Source organism: Dipodomys spectabilis, unplaced genomic scaffold, assembly GCF_019054845.1.
Source record: "Dipodomys spectabilis isolate Male_0828 unplaced genomic scaffold, ASM1905484v1 ptg000069l, whole genome shotgun sequence".
Classification (NCBI taxonomy): domain Eukaryota; kingdom Metazoa; phylum Chordata; class Mammalia; order Rodentia; family Heteromyidae; genus Dipodomys; species Dipodomys spectabilis.
Window position 1 is genome coordinate 26,986,430 of NW_024870746.1, and position 25,205 is coordinate 27,011,634.

Below are 25,205 nucleotides of genomic sequence, written 5' to 3' on the forward strand. Positions count from 1 at the left end.
TCTACAATTATATTTTAACCACATAGGCCTGGAAATTCAATCCTTCTATCAGCCTCCCAGACAGGCACATGCCATCTCAACATTCTATTGATTGAGATGGAGTCTCACAAACCTTTTGCTCAAACTGGCCTCCCAACTGAGATCCTCCAGATCACTGCCTGCTAGGTAGATAGAATTACAGGCATGAGCTACTAGCTGCCAGAAAATTCAGACCAGGTTTTGGAGAATGGGGGCAGGTAGTAATGATGTTTGCTAGACAGGTGCTCTATTACTTGAGCCATGCCTCCAGCCCAGGAGACTTTCATATTCAGCATGAACTTGGTTAATAAAACCTGTTTGTTTGGCTGATTTAATAACTATTTCCTCCAAGGCCTTAATATTGGACGACATATAATTGCATATATATTTTCCACCAAAAATGTTTCAAAAATGAATAGGACACAGAAATGGTAGAACAAAGGGTAAACAAATGCAGCAGTGGTACTCACTGGACACTATATTGAAAATAAACTACACAACTTGTGGGTAGAGATGGGAGGTAAAAAATGGGAGAGAGCAAGGGAAGGGATGACATTGTCCAAAAAGAAATGTACTCATTACCTGATGTATGAAAGTGTAACCCATCTGCACATCACTTTTATAATAACAATAACATATTAAATTAAAAAATTAATAGTGCCAGGAAATGGAAGCAGAAGTTTTTTTTTTGTTGTTGGTTGTTTTTGTTTCCTTTTCTCTTTGTATTCTTTGTTCATTTATCTGTTTGGGGGAGGGTAAGGGGGTACAGAAATGGGTGAACAAATGCAGCAGTGGTACTCACTAGACACTATGTTGAAAATGAACTATACAACTTCTTGGTGGAGACAAGGAGGGAAGGGTGACATTGTCCAAAAAGAAATGTATGTTTTACCTGACTTATGTAACTGTAACCCCTCTGTACATCACCTTTATAATAACAATAAATTAAAAATGAATTATACAACTTGTAGGTGGACACTAGAGGGAAAAACTGGGAGACAGTAAGAGAAGTGACACTATCCAAAAAGAAATATATCATTACATCACTGTAACCTCTCTGTACATCAACTGTATAATAAAAAAAATTTAATAGAGTATTGAAAGGGAAACTGTATTATATTATGTAAATATTTCCCTATTCCTCAATTTCCCCTGAAATGAACAGGTAAACCTATGTTGAAGAAATAAGCAAAAAGTGCAGGGCTCCAAATAAATATGTGGATATTAGATATAAATATATACACATATGTGTGTGCATATTCATACTATACATATGTGTATACAATGTACAGATATGTACACATATATATTTATATTTTTACTATTTATATATTTTACTATTACATATTGATCTTGCAGTAAGAATTTTAAAACTAGGCTAGGAAGGTGGCTCAGTGGTAGAGTGCTTGCCTTGTATGCATGAAGCCCTGGGTTTGATTCCTCAGCACCACATAAGCGGAAAAAGTTGGAAGTGGCACTGTGGCTCAAGTGGTAGCACGCTAGCCTTGAGCTGAAGAGCTGAGGGACAGCACCCAGGCCCAGAGTCCAGGCCCCACAACAGACCAAAAAAAAAAAAAAGAATTTTAAAACTGATAAAATTTTCAGGGGCCAATAATATTACATTTCTTTTGGCTATAATCTTTTTGCACTCAGAAACAAAAAATACTTCATTATGGCTGCATAAGCAAGACAAAATTGGCCAAGCTAAAGTTAAATCCTTACCTTTCCAAGAGATATGAGCTTAAATTTCAATGAAAAGGATTCAGTCTCAATAATAGGAGGTTCCAGGAAGCAGGAAAAGTACTGCCTTACTACACTTATTGAATTTGCTTTTTCTACTCACATTGGAGATTTATAAATATATGTAAATGACTAAATTCTTTGGATAACTTAAGTACATACTTCCTGGACCCAGAGAAAAGCATTTTCCAGCTATGTTATCATTAAAACTAGTAAAAATTATTGCAACTTAAAGCCAAAAATTATGCCATAAAGTATTCATCTATCTATGATTTGAAATTTTTTCAAAACTAAACCCATGTAAGTTTCATGTTTATTCTAAAATGTTTTTCTTCACTCAAGGCTAAGAATAAAAATGCCATCAGCTCATTAAACAAATTTGGTAGTCTAAATTTCCTAAATAAATACTTTAAAGAAAATAGCTTATTTACAAATAAGTGAATCCTAAAAAATAATCCTGTATACATATAAAATATAATTTTGGTACTTTTAGATATTCTAAGTCATCTATGGTGTTATTTTATATAAAGTGAAGAGTTTTTTTGTTTGTTTGTTTGGTCAGTCGGGGGGCCTGGGCACTGTCCCTCAGCTCTTTAGCTCAAGGCTAGTCACAGCACCACTTGAACCACAGCACCATTTCCAGCTTTTTTTGCTGATGTGCTGAGGAATCAAATCCAGGGCCTCATGCATGCAAGGCAAGCACTCTACCACTGAGCCACCTTCCCAGCCCCAAAGTGAAGAGATTTTTATAAAACAATTTTCCATCACACTTTATTATAAACCTTAACATTAAAATACTCTATTTTAAAAAGGAATTACTCCAGATGCTGGCTGCTCACACCTGTAATCGTAGCTACTCAGGAGGCTGAGAAATGAGGATTGCAGTGCAAAGCCAGCCTGGGGAGGAAAGTCCATGAGATATTTATCTCCAATAAACTACTCAGAAGAAGCTAGAAGTGGCACCGAAGCTCAAATGGTAGAGTGCTAGCATTCGGGAAAAGAAGCTCAAGGATAAAGTCCAGGACTGGCGCCCACACAAGAAGAAAGCAGTCACACCTATAGACACTTTATGGAAATCTTTCATTTTGGCGACTTTTATTATCAGTTAAAGTAACTCCCCCTAGTGGACAATTACAAATTGTACACTTAGTGTGGGGTCTTTCCCTTGCTTTTTCTTTTATACTGCTTTTTTTATATTTTGCCCAAAGTGCAGATAGTTGATAGTTTTATACCATCACTCCCTTCCACAAAATTCAATACAGTTTGTGCTTTTGCTGAGACATTTTTAATACCCATTTATTAGAACCATGCCGAGAAAGTAATCTTGGATCTGAAGATAGAACTAGTTGAATTATGGTTATGTAAGAAAAGTATAAATACTGAAGGCACTAAATATCAATAAAATTAAGTATCAGAAAATATCAGAAACTAAGTAGAAACTCCAGACATAACAGAAGGAATTTCACTGCAATGAATAAATGCTTAAAATGCAAAACTTTGATACCTGGTAGTAACAGGATTCCTTATATTTTATAACTTCATAACACAAAATTCTCATAATAACTCATTAGCTACTTTAGTTTTTTTCAGTCCTGTAACTAAGTGGGAAACCCCAGAGAACCACAGAACCCTTGTCAATGTGTAAATGTCAATGAAGAGAGAAAACATACTATGAAGTGGTCATAGGGAAAGTTGTCAGGAAACAATCGTTTTTAAACAAGATGAACTAATCACTGCAGTAGCCAAAATAATGTTGATTTGCAAGTTTTGGAAGAGATGATCATTGCTCCTTTGCCACTATTTTTCTAAAGTTACAGAACAAGCTGAGCTATACACAGTGAAAGGTGCCCTGCTTGTTGGATCCAATCCACAGGACTCCCATAACCTAGTCAAGTTTCAGTCGTGTCTTGGATTCTGAGTCATCCTTCATCTCTCAAGGAACAGCAGAGGAAGCTGTGAGAAGTCAAGACTTGCTTACCTATAAGTACTTCAGTATTCAGAAAATATAACACTTCTAAAGTTAGAAGATGGCTTAAAATATCAACCCTGAAAGTGGTAACATTGCTCAACAAGTACTGTATTCATAAACAGATGTTGAATTGAAACAACTTTGTACAACTTCAGGAAGATTTAAGTGCACAGATACATATACATTTTTCAGTTTGGAACTGGACACGTGGATCATGTGGTAAAACAAACAAACGAACGAACAAAAACCACCATTCCTGAACAGAAAAAGTTGAAGAGCTCCAGGACTTGATTTCAAGCCCTAGTACCAACACCACACCAACTCCCCAGCCCCTACCCCCACACACCACCAACTCCAGGACTGCAGATGTGATTCAGTAGTAGAAAACTGACTTACTATGTACAAGATCTGAGTCCTAGCATGCTGCAGTAAAAGAAAAATGAAAAAAGGAAAAGAAGTCATCTATTCCAAACTTCCACCCAATTGCAAGATCCTTTTTGCCCTAAGCCCTAAAAAATGAATACCTCACTTGCACTGGATCATTTTCTGCGATGGAAGAAACGTACCTCTTTGTTCTTCAGAGTTCTAACGAATAAATGCTTTCTCGAGCGAAAGCTGAACTGTTTTGCTTTGTTTTGTTCTTTTGAGAGGGAGTCTAGATATGTTAGCCTGGCTGGCCAGAAGCTCAGGATCCTCCCGCCTCGCAAGTGTGAGGCGGGACTCCAGACTTGGACTTGTAATTTTCACCCCACTGGTCCTAGAAACGTCATTGAAAGTGAAGACTTTAGAAAAATATTATATGTACATATATACAAATGTGTGTATATAAAGATAGCCAGGCGCCGGTGGCTCACACCTATAATTCTAGCTACTCAGGAGGCTGAGATCTGAAGACGCCAGTTCAAAGCCAGCCCGGGCAGGAAAGTCTGTGAGCCTCTTCTCTCCGATGAACCACCACAAGAACTGGAAGCGGAGCTGTGGCTCAAGTGGTAGAGGGCTAGCCCCAGGCAAAAACGCTCAGGGACGGTCCCGAGACGGCACACAGACACGCACGCGGGCCTTCTCTGGGCCAAGCGTTGCTCGTTCTTTCCATTCCCCTTCTGGTACGGTTATTTCCAGCTCCATCCAGGTTGTAGCCAACAGAGCGAATGCCGTAAAGGTCGCGCCAGGTCGTAAAGGCACAGGTCGCGCCAAGTCGCGCGGCGGAGCTGCTAGGACCGCGCCTGGGGGCATCTCGGGCCGAGGTGAGAGGCGTCTTCCGGCGCGCGCCCGCTAATTTGAAAGCCTTGTGAGTGAAAGCGGGCTCCAGATCGCTGGCCAATAGGAAGAAGTGCTACTTTCCCGTGGGGCGGGAGCCTTCTGAGGACCAATCAAAATCCTTGCCAGTAGGGGGCGGGTCTACGTCAACGGTCCGAGCTGGCCGGGCCGCGGGTCGCCAGCCACTGTCGCGCGCTGCTGTGGAACGGGGAGCTTGCTCGCGCAGGTAAGAGAAATGATTTTCTTCTTTCAAACCTAAGACCTGTGTTCCGTGCGGTCTCTCTGACGCTCTGGAGAGGAGTCGTGTTTCTGTTCTCCCTTCGGGGATAAGAGTCTTGGAAAGTGAGAGAGGCCGCTCCGCCTCCTTGAGGCGCACTTGGGGCCGTGCAGCGGCAGAGCCGCGCCCCGTGTGCAGCACGTTCCCGCGCGCCCCCGCCGCGCGCCCCCGCCGCGCGCCCCCGCCGCGCGCCCCCGCCGCGCGCCCCCGCCGCGCGCCCCCGCCGCCTGGTCCTCATTCCCCACCAGGGATGAATCCAGAAAGTTTACTGGCGAGCCGCCCCCCGGAGTCCGCTCTAGGAGGAGGCGCCACCAGGGATGCCTGCACCCCGGGATGCACGTCGGTGTGGGAGCAGAGAGGGGACACCTGAGGGTGGGAAAGGCTGTGATGGCTACCGGGGGGGGGGGGGGTAGGGGGGAGCGGGGCTGTCATTTAAGGATAACCCGGAACTGTGGTCCTCCTGCCTAGGCCTCCTGCCCAGGCCTCGGGAATGCTCTGATCACTGGCCACGCCCCTCTTTTTTTTTTTTTTTATTGTAAAGATACTATACAGAGGGTTACAGTTACGTGAGTGAGGTATTGAGTATACTTCCTCTTGAACATTGTTACCCCCTCCCCTCCATTGTTTTCCCCCTACCATCCCCTCCCTCCCTCCCTTCCCCGAGGTTCTTTTTTTTTTTTTTTTTTTGTGATTAAGTGATTACATAATTTCAAAGTCACAAGTTCATTCTAACTTTCCTGGAGCAAATTGTCTATCACAGTCTGTAATATATAACAGTGTTCACATGTTATATACCATATTTGTGATCAGCAGCATGGGGATATTTAGTAGTGGTTCAACCTGATGAGCGGGAATTCTTTGTTTCTTAAGTCCTGTTAGTTTTGTCGTATCACCTAACATTTTGGATTTAGCATCCACTTATCAGGGAGACCATGTACCATTTGTCTCTTCGTTCTTGGCTTACCTCGCTCAACATGATTCCTTCTAGCTCCATCCATTTCCCTGCAAATGCTATTATTTTGTCATTTCTAATGGCTGCATAATATTCCATTGTGTGTAGATACCACAATTTTTGGATCCATTCATCTGTGGTGGGGCATCTAGGTTGTTTCCATATCCTAGCTATTGGGCCACGCCCCTCTTTTGGATGCTAATCCTGGGGCTTGAACGCTGTCCTTTAGCTTTTTCACTCAGACTGGAGCTCTTCCACTTGAGCCACAGCTCCATTGCCGACTTTTTTTTTTTGTGGTTAATTGTAGATAAGAGCGTTACAAAGGCTTTCCTGCCTGGTCTGACTTCGAACATCGATCCTCCGATTTCAACCTCCCGAGTAGCTAGGCTAACAGGCACTGTAATAACCCGTCCCCCAGCCCTATCCCACCTCGTAAAGAGTTTTATACTCAAAAATCACTTGACTTACAGTTTATGTTAACACTGGGAGTTTGGTTGCTTCATTGAAAGAAATCGTCATGCTCTTGTAATCCCGCAGTCATGTCTTGCCACTCATTTTATATCACCTCGTGGCTAGTTTTATCCTAATTGTTGCCAGTGTTGACTATCAATACAGAGAAAGTTGTCAAAGGCCAAGTTAATTGTCTAGTATTGTGTCTTGCTCCAATGGGTGATGATTTTAAAGGTGTAGGTAATGGTTAGTTGAGGAGCAAAATAGTGGAGCAGGTGCTTAACAGGGTGGACTCCTTAGGCCCAGTCCCTGTCACAGACAAATATAAAGGTGGAATGAAGGCAATATAGTCGATAGACTAGCCAAGCACTGGTGGCTCACATCTGTAATCCTCACTACTTGGGAGACTTAGACTTAGAGGCTTGTGGTTCCAGGCAAGCCCAAACATTTCAAAGGAAAGAAACACCATGGTGCTGGCACAATTTATGGTTTGAGAAAAAAAATTTAAGTTAAAAAAATTTTAAGTTGAGGGCTGGGAAGGTGGCTCAGTGGTAGAGCCCTTGCTTTGCATGCCTGAGGCCCTGGGTTCGATTCCTCAGCACCACATAAGCAAAAAGAAAAAAAAGCCGGAAGTGGAGCGGCTCAAGTGGTAGAGCGCTAGCCTTGAGCTGAAGAGCTGAGGGACAGCGCCCAGGCCCAGAGTTCAGGCACCATGACTGGACCCAAAAAAAATTTTTTTAAGTTGAGTGCCGGGGATAGTGACACTTCTGTAATCCTTGCTACTTGAGTGGTAGAGACTGGGCAGATCAAGAATGGACAAAAAAATTTAGCAAGACCCCCATCTTTACAAATAAGCTGTGTGTGGTTGTGCTTGTCTCTGGTCCCAGCTATATCAGCTATATCCCACCATGGATAGGAGGAGGATTACAGTCCAAAACAATCCCCAGGCAAAAGCGTGATGCCCTGTCCAAAAAGTAACTAAAAAGGCTGGAGGCATGGCTTAAGTGGTAGAGTACCTGCCTAGGAAGTGTGAGGCTCTGAGTTCCAACCCCATAGCCCCTCTTTCACTAAACTCAAATCAGTTCTTAGTGGGTTAAAAAATAAGTGTTTTTTAAAAAAAGAAAATTGAAGAATATGTAGAATCTTCAGTTTGGAGGTCTGGAGATTTAAGATTAAGAGTGCGAGCTAGGAATGTGGCTTAGTGGTAGATCATTTGCCTAGCATGCCTGAAGCCCTGGGTTCTATTCATCAGTACCACAGAAAAAGCCAGAAGTGGTGCTGTTGCTCAATTGGTAGAGTGCTAGCATTGAGCAAAAAGAAGCTCAGGGTCAGTACCAAGGCCCTGAGTTCCAGCCCCAGGACTGCCCCTCCCCCCCCAAAAAAATTAACATTGTGTTAATCAAATGACAATATGAATAAGGTGGCAAAATAAGGTGCAAATAAAATGATAGTTGTAGTGCAATAGGCCTACATATTCACAAATTTATTATCTGTGGTGGTGACCAAGTACAACCAAAAATAATTATTTTTTTAATCAAAAGAAATATCAAAGACAAAAGTTGTAAATTCCTGCTTGTGCAGAATGAAGCAGCTCAGTGGATGTGAAGCCCTTGGTCAGTTCATCTTTACCATCAGCTGTGCTGAAATCTTTGCTATCTGCTTAGTGTTTCCCAGCCTTGAATTTTGTGAAAATGTCTCCCCAGAACAAGACAGAAGTTAATGGTAATCTTCCCCTCCCCCACACCAAAAAAGGGCATTTGAGTGATGAAGTGAACATTTTAGATTTGTTGAATGGCAGCATGTATTTAGCAAAAGTTAGGTAGCATTGTGGGAATAATGAATCAGTATTCAGTGTAATGAGCATGAAATGGGATCTAGTTTTTGTTGAGCAGTATTAATGTGTACAAAAGTAGATGTGGTTTCCAGTTAACAATTCTCAGACCTACAGTACTTACAATGTTGGTAAATGTGAGTAACTTTACAGTATCGAACCATGTATGTATCCTGAGCATTCAGTTGTTTTTTTTTCTCAACAGCAATTTCATTGGAACCATATGCCTTTGCATGCCAAATGCAAAATATTAGTATTTTTTGACTGAATAGTTGCTAGAGAGAGAACTAGAGTTGAATAGTGTGTTGAATGGATGTATTTTTGAGTTTTATCTTAAATAAAAGAGACAGCATATTTGAATATTGATGACTAAGAAGAAAACAGTAGAAGTATTAGAGACAGATGAGCTAATTGGTTTTCCTTGTTTTACTTTTTTCTTTTGAGACACGATCTCTTTGTGTAGCCCAGGCTGGCCTTAAACCTGAAATCCTCCTGCCTGTCTCCTTGGTGCTGGAATTACAGGCCTGTACCACCATGCCCAGTCCAAGATGAGCTAATTGATGTGGTAGATTCCTTGGAGTATTAGGAATGCAGAACCCATAATACATGGGGAGAACATAAAAAATAAGTGTCTCTAAAGTGTTGACTACCTCTAGATTATTATTGTTTTTCTCTTTTTTGTCCTTTTACTTCTCATGCTCATGCTTTTCACTGGGTATTTTGTCTCTTTTTTTTTTTTTTTGGTCCAGTCGTGGGGCCTGAACTCTGGGCCTGGGCACTGTCCCTCAGCTCTTCAGCTCAAGGCTAGTGCTGTAGCACTTGAGCCACAGCGCCACTTCTGGTTTTTTTTCTTTTTGCTTATGTGGTGCTGGGGAATCGAACCCAGGGCCTCAGGCATGCAAGGCAAGCGCTCTACCACTGAGCCACCTTCCCAGCCCTCACTGGGTATTTTGGAGTTGGAAACTAGTGGACTTTTCTGTCCTTGCTTGCCTTGAACTGTAGTCCTCCAGATCTCAAACTCCTGAGTAGCTAGGATTATAGGTATGAGCCATCAGCATCCAGCCTATAGACTTTATATTTTCTTGGTGGAAACAGTTTTTTGTTTTGTTTTTTACATTTCCTAATTATTTTTTTCAGTTTATTTTCTTGAGTAGATAAAAAGTTCACAAGGAAGTAGAAAAAACTCCAGACTCCCTTATCAATATAGAGATTAATAACTAGAATCTGTTTACTGAATTGAAGCACCATTGCTGACCATTTCATGATTATTTCTTTCCCAGTCCATCTCAAGCAGACGTTGGTGTGGAGTGGTAAACTGTGTGGCTCCTTTTACTAGGGAATCATGCAGAGAGCCTCACGGTTGAAGAGAGAACTTCAGATGCTAGCCACAGATCCTCCCCCAGGCATCACATGCTGGCAGGAAAAGGACCAAATGGATGATCTTAGAGCTCGTAGGTATCATATCATGTCTAAGATACAATCATAAACTTACTGAAGATTGTGCTAAAATATAAACATTTGTATATTCTTCAAATACACAGTCCTAAGTTCAGAATATCTTACCATCTCTATCCTAACTTATTTGCATATATAACACTTGCTTGATGTTCTTTGACTTTGGGAATTATAGGGGAGTGTCGGGGTGTCACTTCAAAGCCCAGGGGGGCCTCAAACTCAAAAATCCTCACACATCAGTCTATCCAGTGCTGGCATATAGACAGCTCCACCAGGTTTGGCTTATTTGTCTTTTTTATCTTTCACTGACTTAAAAATCAAGATTTGCTTATCAGCTCTGAAACAGTGTTTTGATCACAAGTGATCATCTTAAGTATATCTATGAGGCCAGGAAACAAATGATTAGGATTTTGCAGTCCAAGCCTGGTATGAATAGCTCACACCTTAATCTTAGCTACTCAGGAGGCCGAGATCTGAGGATTGTGAAAGCCAGCTCAGGTAAATTAATTAGAGATTCTTATCTCTAAGTACCAATAGGCTAGAAGTAAGGCTGTGGCTCAAGTAGTAGTGTGCCAGCCTTGAGTGAAAAAGCTAAGGGACAGTGTCCAGGCCCTGAGTTCAGCCCCAGAACTGGCTAGAAAGAAACCAAAACCTGCAAGCCATACAAAACAAATCTGTACAATGTACCTGGTCTTATGGCCATCGTTTTGCAGCTTCTGTTTGAAACCTTCTGTATGTCCCTTGTTTCCTTGTTTGACATAGTCAGTTGGGGAGGGGGATGCTATATTAGCTTTATAGTGCATTACAAAAAGATTTGTTAAAGTACTGAGAGAAGAAATGTATTGCCCTAGACCTTATTTCTCTGTTAGGGCTATATACCTTATTAAGTACATTTTGTATAGTAGTTTGAATTGTCTGATTTCCTTTTAACTTTTTCTTTCCTTTTTTTTTTCTTTCTCTCTTTTAAGAAATATTAGGTGGAACCAACACACCTTATGAGAAAGGTATTTTCAACCTGGAAGTTATCATTCCTGAGAGGTTAGTATGAATTAGAGTCTCAGTCTACAAAGTAAAACAGTTATTGGAAGATGGAAAAATATAGTAGAAAGAGCAGTAAAGAGCAGTAAATGTAGGGTCAAAGGACATAGATTTTAATCCCAGTCTTAGTGTAACAAATTATTTTCTTTCTGTAGAGTTCAGTTTTCTGTTTTCTTCTCTAGAATAATGGGGTAGATATCAGCTGAGCCCTATACCCCATTTAAATTGTGGTTTAAACAATCATTTTTTATAACATTAACTTGACCATTTTAACCTTCTGTGTGTGTATGTGTGCGCACTGGTTGTAGTGCTTGAACTCGGGGCCTAGATGCTGTCACTGAGCTTTTTTGCCCAATACCAGTACACTATCACTTGAACCATAGCTCCACTTCTGTTTGTTTAGTGAGTTAGTTGGAGATTAAGAGTCTCATGGACTTGCCTGCCCAGGCTGACTTTGAATGGTGATCCTCAGATCTCATCCTTCAAGTAGCTATGGTTACAGATGTGAGCCACTGGGCCTAGTCATTTTAACCATTGTTAAGTATACTTTTTACATTATTATTATTTTGCCAGTACTGGAGCTTGAACTCAGGGCCTGGGCACTGTCCCTGAGCTTCTTTTGCTCAAGGCTAGCACTCTACCACTTGAGCCACAGTGCCACATCTGGCTTTTTTGTTAGTTTATGTGATACTGAGGAATTGAACCCAGGGCTTCATGTGTGCTAGGCAAGCACTCCACCACGAAGCCACACTCCCAGCTCTACTTTTTACATTATTGTACACCTAACACTATCTATGTGAAAACCTTTTCATTCTCCCAAATTGTAACTGCATACCCATTAAACCTCAACTCCCATTTTACCCTTCCCCCAGTCTCACATACCCATTAAACCTCAACTCCCATTTTACCCTTCCCCCAGTCTCGGGAAACCACCATTCTGTGTTCCATCTCGATTTCAGAGCTCCCTTATTTCCAGTCTCTTTTAAGGCTCTAATCAGCTAAGTTACAGTTTTAGTTTTGTGTAGAAAGAGAAAGGCATGAATGAACATCCCACTGCTGAAATGCAGACATCTATTTACCTGATCGGATCCTGGCCAGACTTGTAAAATCCCTAGAGAATAGCTTAGTAATCATGTCATACATCACTTCTGAAAGCAGACTGTGAATTTTCCGAAGTTCATGGGTCACTAAAGAGACATAGTAACCAAATGCAATGTACAAATCTTAATTGAAAAATTCCAACTATAAAACATTAGGAATAGCAATATTAAGGAAATTTAAATAATGATATTGGGGAACTCTTAATTTTTTTCATAGGTATAATGGTAGTACAGTTATATAGGATAATTAGGAGATTTTTTTAGTATTTGAAGTATTTAGATGATAAAGTGGCTTGAACCAAGGTGGTGAATATATGAATGTTTTCAGTAATATTTTTCATCTTTTTTAGTATTGGTTAAATTTTTTATACTACAGATTTAGAAAGAGAAAAGGGTTGCTTCCCAAATATTTTTTTACTGGTGTTTTTAAATTCCAACATTTCTGTATAGCTTAGTAACCAGGAAACTATTAAAACTGTAGTAAAAGACCATATTAAAGTAATAATTATTTTCCTATACATTTAAAGGTACCCATTTGAACCTCCACAAATCCGATTTCTGACTCCTATCTATCATCCAAACATTGACTCTGCTGGAAGGATTTGTCTAGATGTTCTCAAATTGCCACCAAAAGTGAGTGGTGGGTAAAGGTTGACTTAGGCATTCTTTTAAACTTTAGTTAACAGTGTCACTTTTTAATATAAAGGCAACTTTGTACTTGTATATAGGGTGCCTGGAGACCATCCCTCAATATTGCTACTGTGTTGACCTCTATCCAACTGCTCATGTCAGAACCCAACCCTGATGACCCACTCATGGCTGACATTGTAAGTATTCCTATCATCTCTGCAGCATAAGCTCCTTTGTCTATCTAACTGCAGCAGCTGGGACGTATCATTGCAAATCATTGTTTCTCTGTTAACTCTTGCCTTGGATGAGGGAGGGAGACTGAGGCTTGTACTCAGGATTGGGCATTGTTCCTTACCTTTTTTGTTCAAATTGGTGCTCTGCTGCTTGAACCACAGCTCTACTTCTGGCTTTTTGTGGTTAATTGGGAAAAAGAGTCTTACAGTCTTTTCTGCTTCAGCTGGTTTTGAACTGTAATCTTCAGATCTCAGCTTCCTCAGTAGCTAGGATTATAGACATAAGCTACTGACTCCTTAGATTCTCTGTTAACTATTTCCTTGGATTTCATTTCAGTCCTCAGAATTTAAATATAACAAGCCAGTTTTCCTCAAGAATGCCAGGCAGTGGACAGAGAAACATGCGAGACAGAAACAGAGGGTATGACATTTACTATTATTATCAGTTCATTAAACATATATGTAAAAATATTGTTTACTGAAGTTGCTAAATATACATGTTAACTAGTAGACCTTTTTCTACTATTGTAATCATTTGGTATTATTCAGCAAAATAGCCTAGGTGCTCAACTAACATTTTTTTCCTAACAGTTGTCAGCTGTTGGTAACACTAGAGGGCAGGCAGAAGCTGGTTAATACTGTTATGTATTCTTGAGGATAGCAAGAATAGAGAGGTGACTCAGATTCTTTTTTTCTGAGTTTGGTTTTTTTTTTTTGTTTTTTGGGTTTTTTTTTTACATTGAGACAAGGCAACATTTACAGAGCAGAGACTGGTTGCAAAAATAGTGGGGAAGGGAAATTTTTGTTTCTTATTCAATAGTTTTAAGTTGATAAAGTTTTCCCATTCACCATAATGTAAAATACAAGTGTGGTGATAAATGCATCCTAGTTGCTGAATTAAAACATTTCAATTCAGGTTGTAAGTAGCAGTTATGTGTTACTTGTTAAAAAGCAAAATTAATAAGAATTGAGAAAGATACTTTTGGAGGAAATGTTATACAAACTACAATGTGTAAAATGTGTATTAGAGTTGTGAGTTTTTTTCCATTGGCATTTGTGTAGACTTCGTATTTCACCCTCTCTCTTCTTTTTAGGCCAGTGAAGAGGAGGTGCTTGATGATTTACCAAAGACCAGTGACTGTGAAGTCTACAACTCAGTACAGAAAAGGAAGGCCAGGCAACTAGGAGGCATAGAAAAGAAATTTCACTCTGATGTTCATGAGGTTTTTCTTGATCCATCTTAGTTAATAAGATCTTTGACAAGATCTTATTCGCTTACTTTTCTTGAACGTTTTTCTTTGTATTTGGTGACATAATTTTTGTATTCTGTAAAATAATACTGCATTTACGTATTCTGATCGACAATGATTCTCTTCAGTTTGTTTTATTTATGTTGTATATATGTTTTGAAACCTTTTTAACCTGAAAAATAAATAGTCACTTAATGTTGAGTATGTTTTTATCCTAAGTATGTGGGAATAAACTGGCCAGAATTCTATATTTCAGAATGCTATAATATTTGATTTGTGTTTTGTGGCAAATGCTTAGAATACTAGCACTTAGGAGGCTGAGACAGGACAACAGTTTGAGGCCAGCCTTGACAACATAACACACCCTGTCTCACAAACAAAGCTAAGAATGGTGTTGCATAGCTATAACCCTAGCCTCTTTGCATCAGAGATAGGATTGCAGTCTGAGCCTAGCCCCTGGCAAAATCATGAAACCCTATCTGAAAAATCCTGTCTGGTAAAAGGGGTGGGAGTGTTGCTGAAGCAGAGCCCCTAAACTCAAACCTCAGTACCACCAAGAAGATAGAAAAGATTACATTATTTGAAATTGTTATTTGCCAGACTAGCAACATCAGTGGGGACAATTGATATTTGACATAGATGTAAAGTAGCTGTTAAAAATAACTGTTACCGCTAGACTTAGAAATTCTCACTTTTCAGAAGTTTTTTAATGTGAGAATAAGGAAATGTTAATATGTTAACATTAATATTTAACATTTTCACAACTTTCTCCTTGTGAAGTATATAACTGGCAAGAATTAACCAATGAGTACTTTGTGCCTAGTACTATGCTAGTGTTTGAGGATATAATCAGAAAATTAGTCATGCTATTAACAGATCATATAGATTTAAATAGAAATTGTTACAATCTCTTTTATTTCTTTTTTTTTCTTTTTTTTTGGGTCCGGTCGTGGGGCCTGAACTCTGGGCCTGGGCACTGTCCCTCAGCTCTTCAGCTCAAGGCTAGTGCTCTACCACTTGAGCCACAGCACCACTTCCGGCTTTTTTCTTTTTGCTTATGTGGTGCTGAGGAATCGAACCCAGGGCCTTGAGCATGCAAGGCAAGCGCTCTACCACTGAGCCACCTTCCCAGCCCCTCTCTTTTATTTCTTAGTATTCAATTGTATTACTCTAAACATTTAGATGACATATGTGAATTCCCTACTTGTGATTTTATCATACACTTGTTTGTGTGTGAATCAAAGGTTTTTATTTTTTATTTTTTTTTTTTGTAGTGCTGGGGATTGAACCCAGGGCTCCACACATGTTAGGTGAGCACTACCATTAAGCTACACTCCCTGCCCCAAGAGATTTAGAGTGCAAAATCAGCTGAAGTAGGAAGAGGTTTCTGGTGCTGTGGAAAGACTTTTTGAGGAATATAGGTGTTAGGATTACCTAGGCAAAGAAATAGGCATTATAATGTCAGTCCATATCCCAGTGTAGCAATATTTTTATACCTAGGCTGAACACCACACCTTAAAAGCATCTCTGAATAGGCATTTCCTATTGATCTGTTTTGGTTGTCCCTTCAAGACTGGGACTTAAACTCGGTCTGATGCTTTTACTTAAAGGCTGGTACTCTACTACCTGAGCCAAGCTTTATCCCCTCTTCTACTACATAAAGTGCTTTAAACCCTTCTCTCAGCAGCAGTTTGCTGTACAATGTGTCTACTGGGCTTACACAAAGCAAGAAATGAGAACTCCATGACAGGTCATATTACTCCAGGCTTATCATCTACACTCATGGCAGGTTTGGAGTTCCTAAATACCAGAAATATATCTATTAGAATGCTTTCAGTTTTAAGTGAAACTCGACTCAGACTGGGACTAATAAAAGGAACTTCTTGCCTTACTAAATGAAAGGAGGAATGGAGTATGGGCAGCTCATGCTTGTGATCCTTGCTATTCAGTAAGTAGGGTGAGCTCTGAGGATTCCAGTTTGAAGCCAGGCAGGCAAATGTGAGAGATTCTTATCTCCAATAAGCCATCACAAAGCCTGAATAGAGTTATTACTTGGGTGGTAGAGAGTCAACCTTAAGCAAAAAAAAAAAAAAAGCTAAGTGAGAGAAGGAAGCTCCTCTACTGGCACTGGGGGAAAAAAAAAACAACACTTAGATTGGTGGATTCACATACAAAAAAGACAAACGTAGACTGGTAGACTCAGAGCCTCTGTAATATAGTTTGGTCTCTATCATCCATACTATCTGCTTTCTCTTAGGTTGTTTGTCCCAGAAGTTTCTTCCCCTCCTAGGTGACTTCCAGCAGCAGTCATGTGCTATGGTAACATCTAGAGGATTTGATTTCTATGGAACAAATTTGGAGAATAGACTGGACCACCTTAAAAAAAGCAATCACTGTAGCTAGTGAACTGCCTTGTACTGATTGATTCAGGCTAAACCCAGACTTGAAATGAGAACTGGATTTAGGAACAGTTGAAAAGACCACTTTGAATAGAACAAAACACCCTAAACATTACCACCTAGTTTATCAAGTTCTTCCAGCTACTTTCTCCCTGTTTCACCCTCGCCTGCACTGTAGCCACATCTACCTTGTTTCCTTGATACCATTCTTGTGCAGGCTTTTTCAGCAGAAAATAACCTTTTGACAATAGAAGTCAGGTTTGTTTTCTCTACTTAAAACCTTCCAAGTGGCTTCCTTTTATTGTCAAAACAAAAAATCGAGTCTACTTTCATGAATGAAGACCATATGTAATCTGGCTACAGCATCATTTCCTCTGCCTCTGTGTCCTCCATGATGATTGCAAGCAATCAAAGTACTTGTCTCAGAAAGTGCTCATTCCATCTAAAGTAGACTGAAAGCCTCAGGTACACTGTGGCTCATAACCCGAGTATTCTTCCCCATAGCCCTTGGACCTTCTGAAAGTGTGCTTCTGTGTCTATTGCCTGGCTCCAGGTCCTACAGTACCTATAAAGACTATTTTTTTGTCTGTCATGGTGCTTAAACTCGTCCTGGGCACTGCCCCTGAGCTCCTCAGTTCAAGGCTATTACTCTATCACATTGAACCACAGTGCCACTTCCAGTTTTCTGGTGGCTAATTGGATATGAGTCTTTCCTACCCCAGCTGGCTTTGAGCCTCAATCCTCAGATCTCAGCCTCCTGAGTAGCTAGTACTACAGGCATGAGCCACTGGCACCCAGCTTATGAGGACTATTTTCTACAATTGTGATTGTACAAATATTAGAGCTGAGTTACTAGAAGTCATCCATCCATCTCTGCTCTCACAAGTCCAGACAATCTAGTCTAGGGAACAAGGGGCATGGCCTCTTCCCAGCCCAAGGGAGGATGGGAAATGACAGTATAGACACAAGAAGATCTGGCTCCATCCTGGCAATGCTGTTTACTGATAGTGTTACCTGAATGCTCCTCTCCATCTTTCTCTTTGGTCTTCACATCTGAAAGTGGGATGTGATGATGATACTTAACTCTGAGGATGTTGTGAGGATTGAATTAGGTGATGCACATGAAGTGCCCAGAATAGGACCTCACACAGGCCCATTCGTTGAGTACTTAGCAGAAGACTGGGGGGGGGGGGGGGGGGGGGAGGGGAGAGATGAAGAAAACTGTCTGACCAGAGGCGGGCCCTAAGGAACTGCTCTGCGCCCCATCTACTTGCCTGTCTGTTCTGTTGCTAGGACAAGCAAGCTAAGCCGTTTCTTAATTCCAAACCCCAAATTAAAGAGGAGAGATGACATCCATGACTGATCATATAAACATTGCAGATTCCAAGTTCCCCTCTCCGGCTGCCCCCGGTCCCCCTCTTTACCTCTCCCTACAAGCTATCTAAATAAGAACAGATTTTGCCACCCACCTTGTGGGCAGACTCTAAGCCGAGACTGGGCCTAGCTATTTATCCTTCAGCTGCTGCGGGAATTCAGCACATACAAATAAAAGCTCCTTTTCCAGCCAAGTGTGTATTTTTCCATCAGTGTGTGGCCCCCCTGCCCAGGTTGTCTTGTTTAGGTTGGGGCAGCCTGAGGGAGGGAAGGACAAGGAGGGGGTATAGGGCTGTGGTTTCCAGAACCTGCTTCCCAGGAATGGTTGGCTGTAGGGCAGCTTATGGTCCCAGACTGCACAAGGCTGCCAGGAAGGCCAGGAGAGGCTGGGCAGTAGACACAGACATGCTATACACAGAAACAACACATTCCACTTTCTCCTGCTTCTTGGCAAGTCTCCTCTGCCTCCTGCCATGGCCCCCAGAGAGTGTCCATCCCTCTCCAGCTCTTAGTTTATATCAGAGATGACAGATTACCTGATGTCTCTTGTCCTGCCCTCCCTCCCACCTCCCTCTTGGGTTTCACCCCTTTGTGTACTTCCTTGCTTACCTTTTCCCCCCTACCAGATGCCATGAGGCTGTGTCCCCTTCTTTTGCCTTCCTTTGCCTTTTTCCACAACGCTGAAATTGCTTCAGCTCTTGGCTGAACTCCTTCCTTCAAAGATACCAAAGGCATCTTCATCTAGGGGATGAGTTCTTAGTCTGTAGGTTATCATCTCCAGAGTTATTGCCAGGCACCAAAGTTCTTTACACACACACACACACACACACACACACACACACACACACACACACACACACACACGTCTTAACTTTTTCAATAACCTTCCAAATATAGGTGCTATAATTACCTGTTTTACTAATAATACAACGATACTCAGGTGAAGCAACAGCTAAGTACAGATCACTATAAATGGCAAATTTCGATTCAAACACAGACCTGTGTGACCTCTGTTCTAATATTCTGAGTAGCTGTTGGTTATTGAATGAATTCCTCCCCTTTGGTTTCCTCCTCTGTAAAAGAAAGCAGGGGCTAGGATGTTCTCCAAGACTTTTTAGACACCTGGCAGATGTGCAGTTCTGTAGGTACTTGTGAAATCCAGAGAACAGCACCATCTTCCATTCTCCTATTCTCCTTCAGCATTCTTTTAACCTGGGTTTCCTGTGAACCACACATCTAGGTACAGGTCCATACTAGGAGCCATACTGTCTGTCCTAACAGCTTCCTTGCCTATCAACGCTCCGTTCCACAGCTGCCTTCTACCCTAGTGGTTGGTAACAACTGGTTTCACTCCTCTTCCTTACCAGGTGGAATGTAATGTGAACACAGACTTGGTAAGGAAACCTATATGGCCCCTTCTCCATAGAAGTACTGGAAATCTAGCACTCTCACTTGTATAACAAGCAACCCTCCTTTAAAATGGATGAACCTAGAGCAGCAATTAACAATCAAGTTAAGTGAGATAAGCCAAGCTCAGAGAGACAAATGGGGCATATTTTCTCTCATATGCAGAAGCTAGATCTAAAATTCACTGGGCTTTGATAAATTAGACAAGACTCTAGGTATTCACATCTAAGCAGTGAGACTAAAGGAAGATACTCTTAGGGGAGGAACCCAAAGGTGTAACCTAACCTCTGAGTATTTCAAATACTATTTGGGGCTGGGAAAGTGGCTCAGTGGTAGAGCACTTGCCTTGCATGCATGAGGCCCTGGGTTCGATTCCTCAGCACCACATAAGCAAAAAGAAAAAAGCCAGAAGTGGTGCTGTGGCTCAAATGGTAGAGCACTCGCCTTGAGCTGAAGAGCTAAGGGACAGCGCCCAGGCTCAGAGTTCAGGCCCCACAACCGGACCCCCCAAAATAAATAAATATAAAATAAAATACTATTTACCAAAATGAATTTCAGGGACTAGAAATATTGGGGGGGGGTTGTTATTGTTTTTGCTCTTGCTGTTTTTTCTGTCTTATGGGAGGGAAAGCGGGGGGGGGGGGAGGAGGGGGGGACAGAAGTAGAGGGAGGAAGGATGAACCAATCAATGGTATTCAGTAGACATTTCATGGAAAATGAACTAGGGACAGGAGTGAGAAACTGGGGGAAAGCAAAGGAAAGGGTGACAATGCCCCCAAAAGAAATATACTTATTATCTGACTTATGAAATGGTAACCCTTCTGTGCAACATCTTAATAATAACAATAAAATTATATTAAGAAAAGAGAAGATGGGGCTGGGAAGGTGGCTCAGTGGTAGAGTACTTGCGTCTCAAGCATGAGGCCCTGGGTTCGATTTTGCAACACCTCATAAACAGAAAAAGCCAGAAGTGGCACTGTAGCTCAAGTGGTAGAGCACTAGCCTTGAGCTGAAGAGCTGAGGGACAGCACCCAGGCCCAGAGTTCAAGCCCCATGACTGACCAAAAAAAAAGCCCTGCTTTACCATCTAAATCCAAATATACTTGTATATTCTGGCATGGCCAGAAACAAATGGTTGACAAACACCTTCAAGATTTGTTTCTCTGCAAGAGGCAAGGTGACACCAGCAGTTCTGGCCACTCAAATCCAGAAACTCCAAGGAGAGTGTTTCCTATCTGCCCTGCCAAAGTTCCTGAATTCGGTGGCATTAGAAGAAGTTGGGATGTGAGTCCATCTTTGGATCAGTCATTGTGGCTGGAGAATTTTAAAAAAGGCCGAGAAGGCTTAGGAATTCCCATCCATGGAGTCCAGTGGAATCACTGCAGTACAGAGCAGTGGAGGCATAACCTGCAGGAAAGTCAGGTACTGATGTTGCCAGAAGGAAGCAATTGCTGAGTAGATTCTGTTTAATCTGAATGAATAATGGAGGTTTGGGGGGGGGGGTTTGGGGGGGGAAGGGTTGGGGGAGAGAGAGGGATGGGATTTGAATTCAGGACTTCCAAGATCTCTACTATTTGATCTGTGCCCCTAACCATTTTTTGCTTTCTTTTTTAAATAAGATTTTGTACTTTTTGCCTAGTGCTGGCCTAAGATGCTTCCTACTACCACCTCTCACATAGCTGGAATACAACTGGGGTGGTTTACAGATGTACACTGTAAACCACCAGGCTTGGCTTGTTTGTTGAGATGGGGAACTAGATATCTCTTTGTCCTGGCTGGCCTTAAACCAAGATCCTCAGTGGAGACCTCCTGAGTAGCTGAGATTACAGGACTTGTCACCACACCCTGCTTAACATAGGAATTTAAACCACTGTGGTAGCCAAGGGAGGAACTGTTATAAAGAAGAATGTCTAAGAACTTGAGGGCCCTTTAAATCTCACCTTATAAATATCTGCCCATCTTGCTTTCTTATAAACAGGGTTGACATGCCCAAAGGGAGAATGGCGTCAGAGACAGTTCTCAGGAATACAAATGGTCTAGTTCAAACAAGAAGTTATCTGTTGTTCTGTGTTATTTACATCTCCTAGCCAGATGGCCCCTTGAGACTGGGAATAATCTTTAGAGATATACTTGGTTATGTTAGTGTCATAATTCTCTTTCTTTTTTTTTTTTTCAACAGAAAGCAATTGCTCATTTTCATTGTGTTAGGCTCTTCTGGAAGGACTGAAGGTATGGTATGATCATGCCCTGGTGGAGCTTTGCTATCAGCCCCACCTACCCACAGCCTGCTCCAGTGGGAGCCCTGAGAAGTCACCTTGTGTCTAGCAGGACCCCACAGAAACACCCCACTTTATATGCCACAATGGAGTGGACCAGGACAGGCACCTTGGTCTAAAAGGCTCAACTCATTATTTAGCTGTGATTTGGCCAAGTAGAAGGAAGCATCCTATAAGAGGATTCTCTCCATCTCTCAAGACATTGCCCCAAGAAATGCTGAAAGAAAACAAGGCCATTGGCTCAGGAACTGATCCTGAAAAAATGTTTAGAGGAGGAACAGGCATGTGAGTAAAGCACTTATATAGAAAAAGTATGAATAAATCATCTGTGAGTCAAAAGAAGCAATTGAAAGATATAACTATTTGTAATTGTTTTTTAACTCAGAAATTCTACTTCTGGAGATTTATATATACACACATAACCTAAATTGTATACATACAAGGCTACTTCTTGGAGTATCATTTGTAAGTGCAAAATGTTAAGCAATCCAAATGTCCAACAGTGAGATAAAATTCTAATAAATGTATATAATGGAATGTAAGTTGTTGTGGGGAAAAAACAAAACAGGAAAGGTGCTGGTAACTAGTGGTTTCTACCTGTAATCCTAGAACTTGAGACGTTGAGATTGGGAGAACCCAAGTTCAAGGTCAGCTTAGGCAGGAAAGTTCCATTTGCCAGACACCTTCCTCAACCAAGAGCTGGGTGAGGTGGTTCATACCTGTTATCCTTGCTGTGACATGAAGTCTAACATGGGGGATTGAACCCTAGGCAGGAAACAAGACCCTCCCTCACAAATAACCAGCATAACAAAGGGCTGGAGGCATGGTCTAGTGGTAGAGCATCTGCCTAGCAATCATGAAGCCCTGAGTTCAAACCCTGCTACCACAAAAACAAAATAAAACAAGAAAAGCTTTAATGATATAGAAAGATCTTTGAGTGGAGGGAAGGGATGGTAGGGGAAAAAGAAAGGAGGGGTAACAATGCTGGATAGGAAATGTACTCATTACCTTACTCGTAACGGTAACCCCTCTGTACAGTATCTTTGCAATTTTTATATATATATGAAAGATCTTTGAACTACATTAGTAGTAGAGAGAGGTAGAAGAATTGTGGTATGTCAATTGAGTAAAAGGAAAAATAAGCACATATTGCTTGTATATATACTCAAAAGAATGAAGGAAGGAAAGAAAGGAAGAAAAGAAGATGGAAGGAAGGAAAGAAGCAAGCAAGCTCTGCAAAGACGTGAGAAATTAACAGAATTGGTAACCACTAAGGGTTTGGAAAGTGAGTAAATAGAGAAGAAATGGGAGAGAGACTGTTAATAAAAACTGCTGTTATTTGAACCATGTCAATGTGTTACTTATTCAAAAATTAAATTAAAGCTTTTTAAACAAAAAAAGGGTGGGGATGGAACACTGGAATGTGGTTGAGAAGCAGATAGACATAGGAGCAGACCTACAGAGAAAACAGCGGAGCCTACTCATAGTGGGCCCTGGTGACTACTGACAGATTCCCACTAACTAGAACTCAGAGCTGCTTTAAATCCAGAAGGGCCTCTGCTTTTAGACACAGTTCTCTTTATATTTCTGTAGTTGCTTAGATTCTGTCTCTCCAGAAACAGGCCCATACACTAGGGTTAACTGGGACTCTATTTCTTAACCCAGCCTATAAGAACCTCTGAGGAAATCAGCTCTGCTATAGCTGAGTTAGAAGAATGAAATGGAGTAGAATGTTCTGTGTTCAAGAAGAGCAGAGGGTGTATCGCAAAGCTCACAGAACTCATAAATGTTATAGACCATGATAGACAATTTGCTCCAGGAAAGTTAGAATGTGTTTGTGACTTTAACTGAGCATCACTATCGTACAATACTGTGAAATTTGGGAAATTATGTAACCACTTAATCACAATAAAAAGTTTGGAAAAAAAAGAAAAAAAAAAGAAGAGCAGAGGGCGAGGATTTATGAAAGCACTGTTTGTCCTCTCAGAGGGGGCTGGGGTTTAATACTAACTAAAAAAATTAATTGAAAAATACAAGTAAATATAAGAATTCCAAAGGGAAAAATGAGAGATAAAGTGGGAGGAGGAGGAGAGGAAATGTAGAGGGACGAGGAGGGAAAGAACAAGAGGAGAAGAGAAAGAGGAAATGAGGAAGGAGAAAGAGAAGAGGAAAGGGAGAAGGGAGAAGAAAAAGGAGTCAGACTCTAGGCCAGTGGGCTTCTCATACAATTGTGTGTGTGTGTGTGTGTGTGTGTGTGTGTGTGTGTGTGTGTGCGTGCGTGCGCGCGCGCGCGCGCGCACGCACCCATCCTGGAAATTCAACCCAGGGCCTGAGCTGCTCCTTAGCTTTTTTGCTCAAGTCCAGTACTCTGACACTTGAGCTACAGCTCCACTTCCGCTTAACAGGTTAATTGGAGATAAGAGTCTCACAGACTTCCAACCTCAATCCTCAGACTTCATCTTGCTGAGTTTGCTAGGGTTATAGGCATGAGCCACTGGCACCCACCCAGCTCCTCACATCATTCTGGAATTCCATCCAATTCCCATGATTGTAGGTTTCCTTAATCTTCTTATTCAGAAGCAAGCGGTCTGAGGGAGAAAAATCCCAAGGTAGAGAGTAGATGAGGGATCTTGTTCAAGGAGAAGAAAGCAAGCTGATTCTTTGGGGTTCAGAGTATCATGAAATCCAGCAGTATGCTTGGGTCTGATGAGGTTTTTGGAGGCTGAGTAATGGAAGGCCAGCCCACCTAGACCTTTCTTCAAGTCATTCTGTCTGATCCAGTGCCAAGCACAGGCAGGTTACTTCAATGCCGGTTTGTGGAATTAAATTTCATGCTTCCAAACGTCAACCCTGGACTTCCACGGCTAGGCTTCACATGCTCCAAACTCAGAAGTTGGAGTGAGAAAGAGCTTTGACCAGATGATGTCTCCTCCCTCAAAGCCATCGTACCTGTGGCCACACCCATGGCCCCAGCAGAGGTAGCAGAAAGGAGTTGATGGACACACATGGTACTTCACTGGCACTTTATTTTACAGAAGAACCCAAATATTTACATCTTGACAATTCTTACATTTTACATGGCTGGTTAGAGCATGGAGCTGGGAATTGGGTCCCAGGAGGAACACAGTGTGGTGAGTGTTGGGAGAGGGAACTTGCTAAACCAGAGCAGAGGTAGTCGGAGGGGATGGTACCAGAAAAGATCAGGGTTCTAGCTACCTCTCGTCATCATCCTCGCTTCTCAGGCCTTCTTGTTGTCAGCTCTTCTTGTTGTCTGCTTCCCTCTCCCTTATTCTTTACATCTTTATTCTTCCTGGAAAGGGAAACTGGAAGAGGGCTGAGATAGGCGAAAGAGAAGGCTGGAGTAGAGACTTCATTAATCCATAGCCTTCTGGGTATTTTTGGTTTGCGTTTCAGTGTGTACAGAGGTGCTTAGCAAACTATGGTCCACCAAAAGAAGTTCTCCTCCATAAACTGGTCTACAAGGACATTGTGGTTGGCACCAGCTGACAAGGCACAGCACACATAACCCAGGTAAGTGCATGCTGGATC

The 25,205-nt window shown here is 41.6% G+C and overlaps 1 protein-coding gene across 2 annotated transcripts; it reads left to right on the forward strand.

The window, feature by feature from the left end:
- The first annotated feature begins 5,129 nt into the window (after positions 1-5,129).
- Ube2t (ubiquitin conjugating enzyme E2 T) lies at positions 5,130-14,401 on the forward strand. Of its 2 annotated transcripts, XM_042681895.1 has the most exons (7): positions 5,130-5,210; positions 9,775-9,945; positions 10,918-10,987; positions 12,615-12,720; positions 12,816-12,914; positions 13,288-13,371; positions 14,045-14,401. In XM_042681895.1, exons 2-7 carry the CDS (start codon positions 9,837-9,839, stop codon positions 14,192-14,194), a joined length of 618 nt encoding a protein of 205 aa, XP_042537829.1. In that variant the 5' UTR covers positions 5,130-5,210; positions 9,775-9,836; the 3' UTR covers positions 14,195-14,401. The 2 variants fall into 2 exon arrangements, with proteins under 2 accessions (XP_042537829.1, XP_042537831.1); XM_042681897.1 differs by lacking the exon at positions 5,130-5,210 and having other exon boundaries at positions 9,848-9,949.
- The last annotated feature ends 10,804 nt before the right edge of the window (positions 14,402-25,205 follow it).

Excerpts from the sequence above, each read along its gene's own strand:
- Ube2t (XM_042681895.1), top strand. The coding sequence starts at position 9,837 with ATGCAGAGAGCCTCACGGTTGAAGAGAGAACTTCAGATGCTAGCCACA. Across the intron at positions 10,988-12,614 it reads GAAGTTATCATTCCTGAGAG|GTACCCATTTGAACCTCCAC; the intron begins GTTAGTATGAAT and ends ATACATTTAAAG. Across the intron at positions 13,372-14,044 it reads ATGCGAGACAGAAACAGAGG|GCCAGTGAAGAGGAGGTGCT; the intron begins GTATGACATTTA and ends TCTTCTTTTTAG.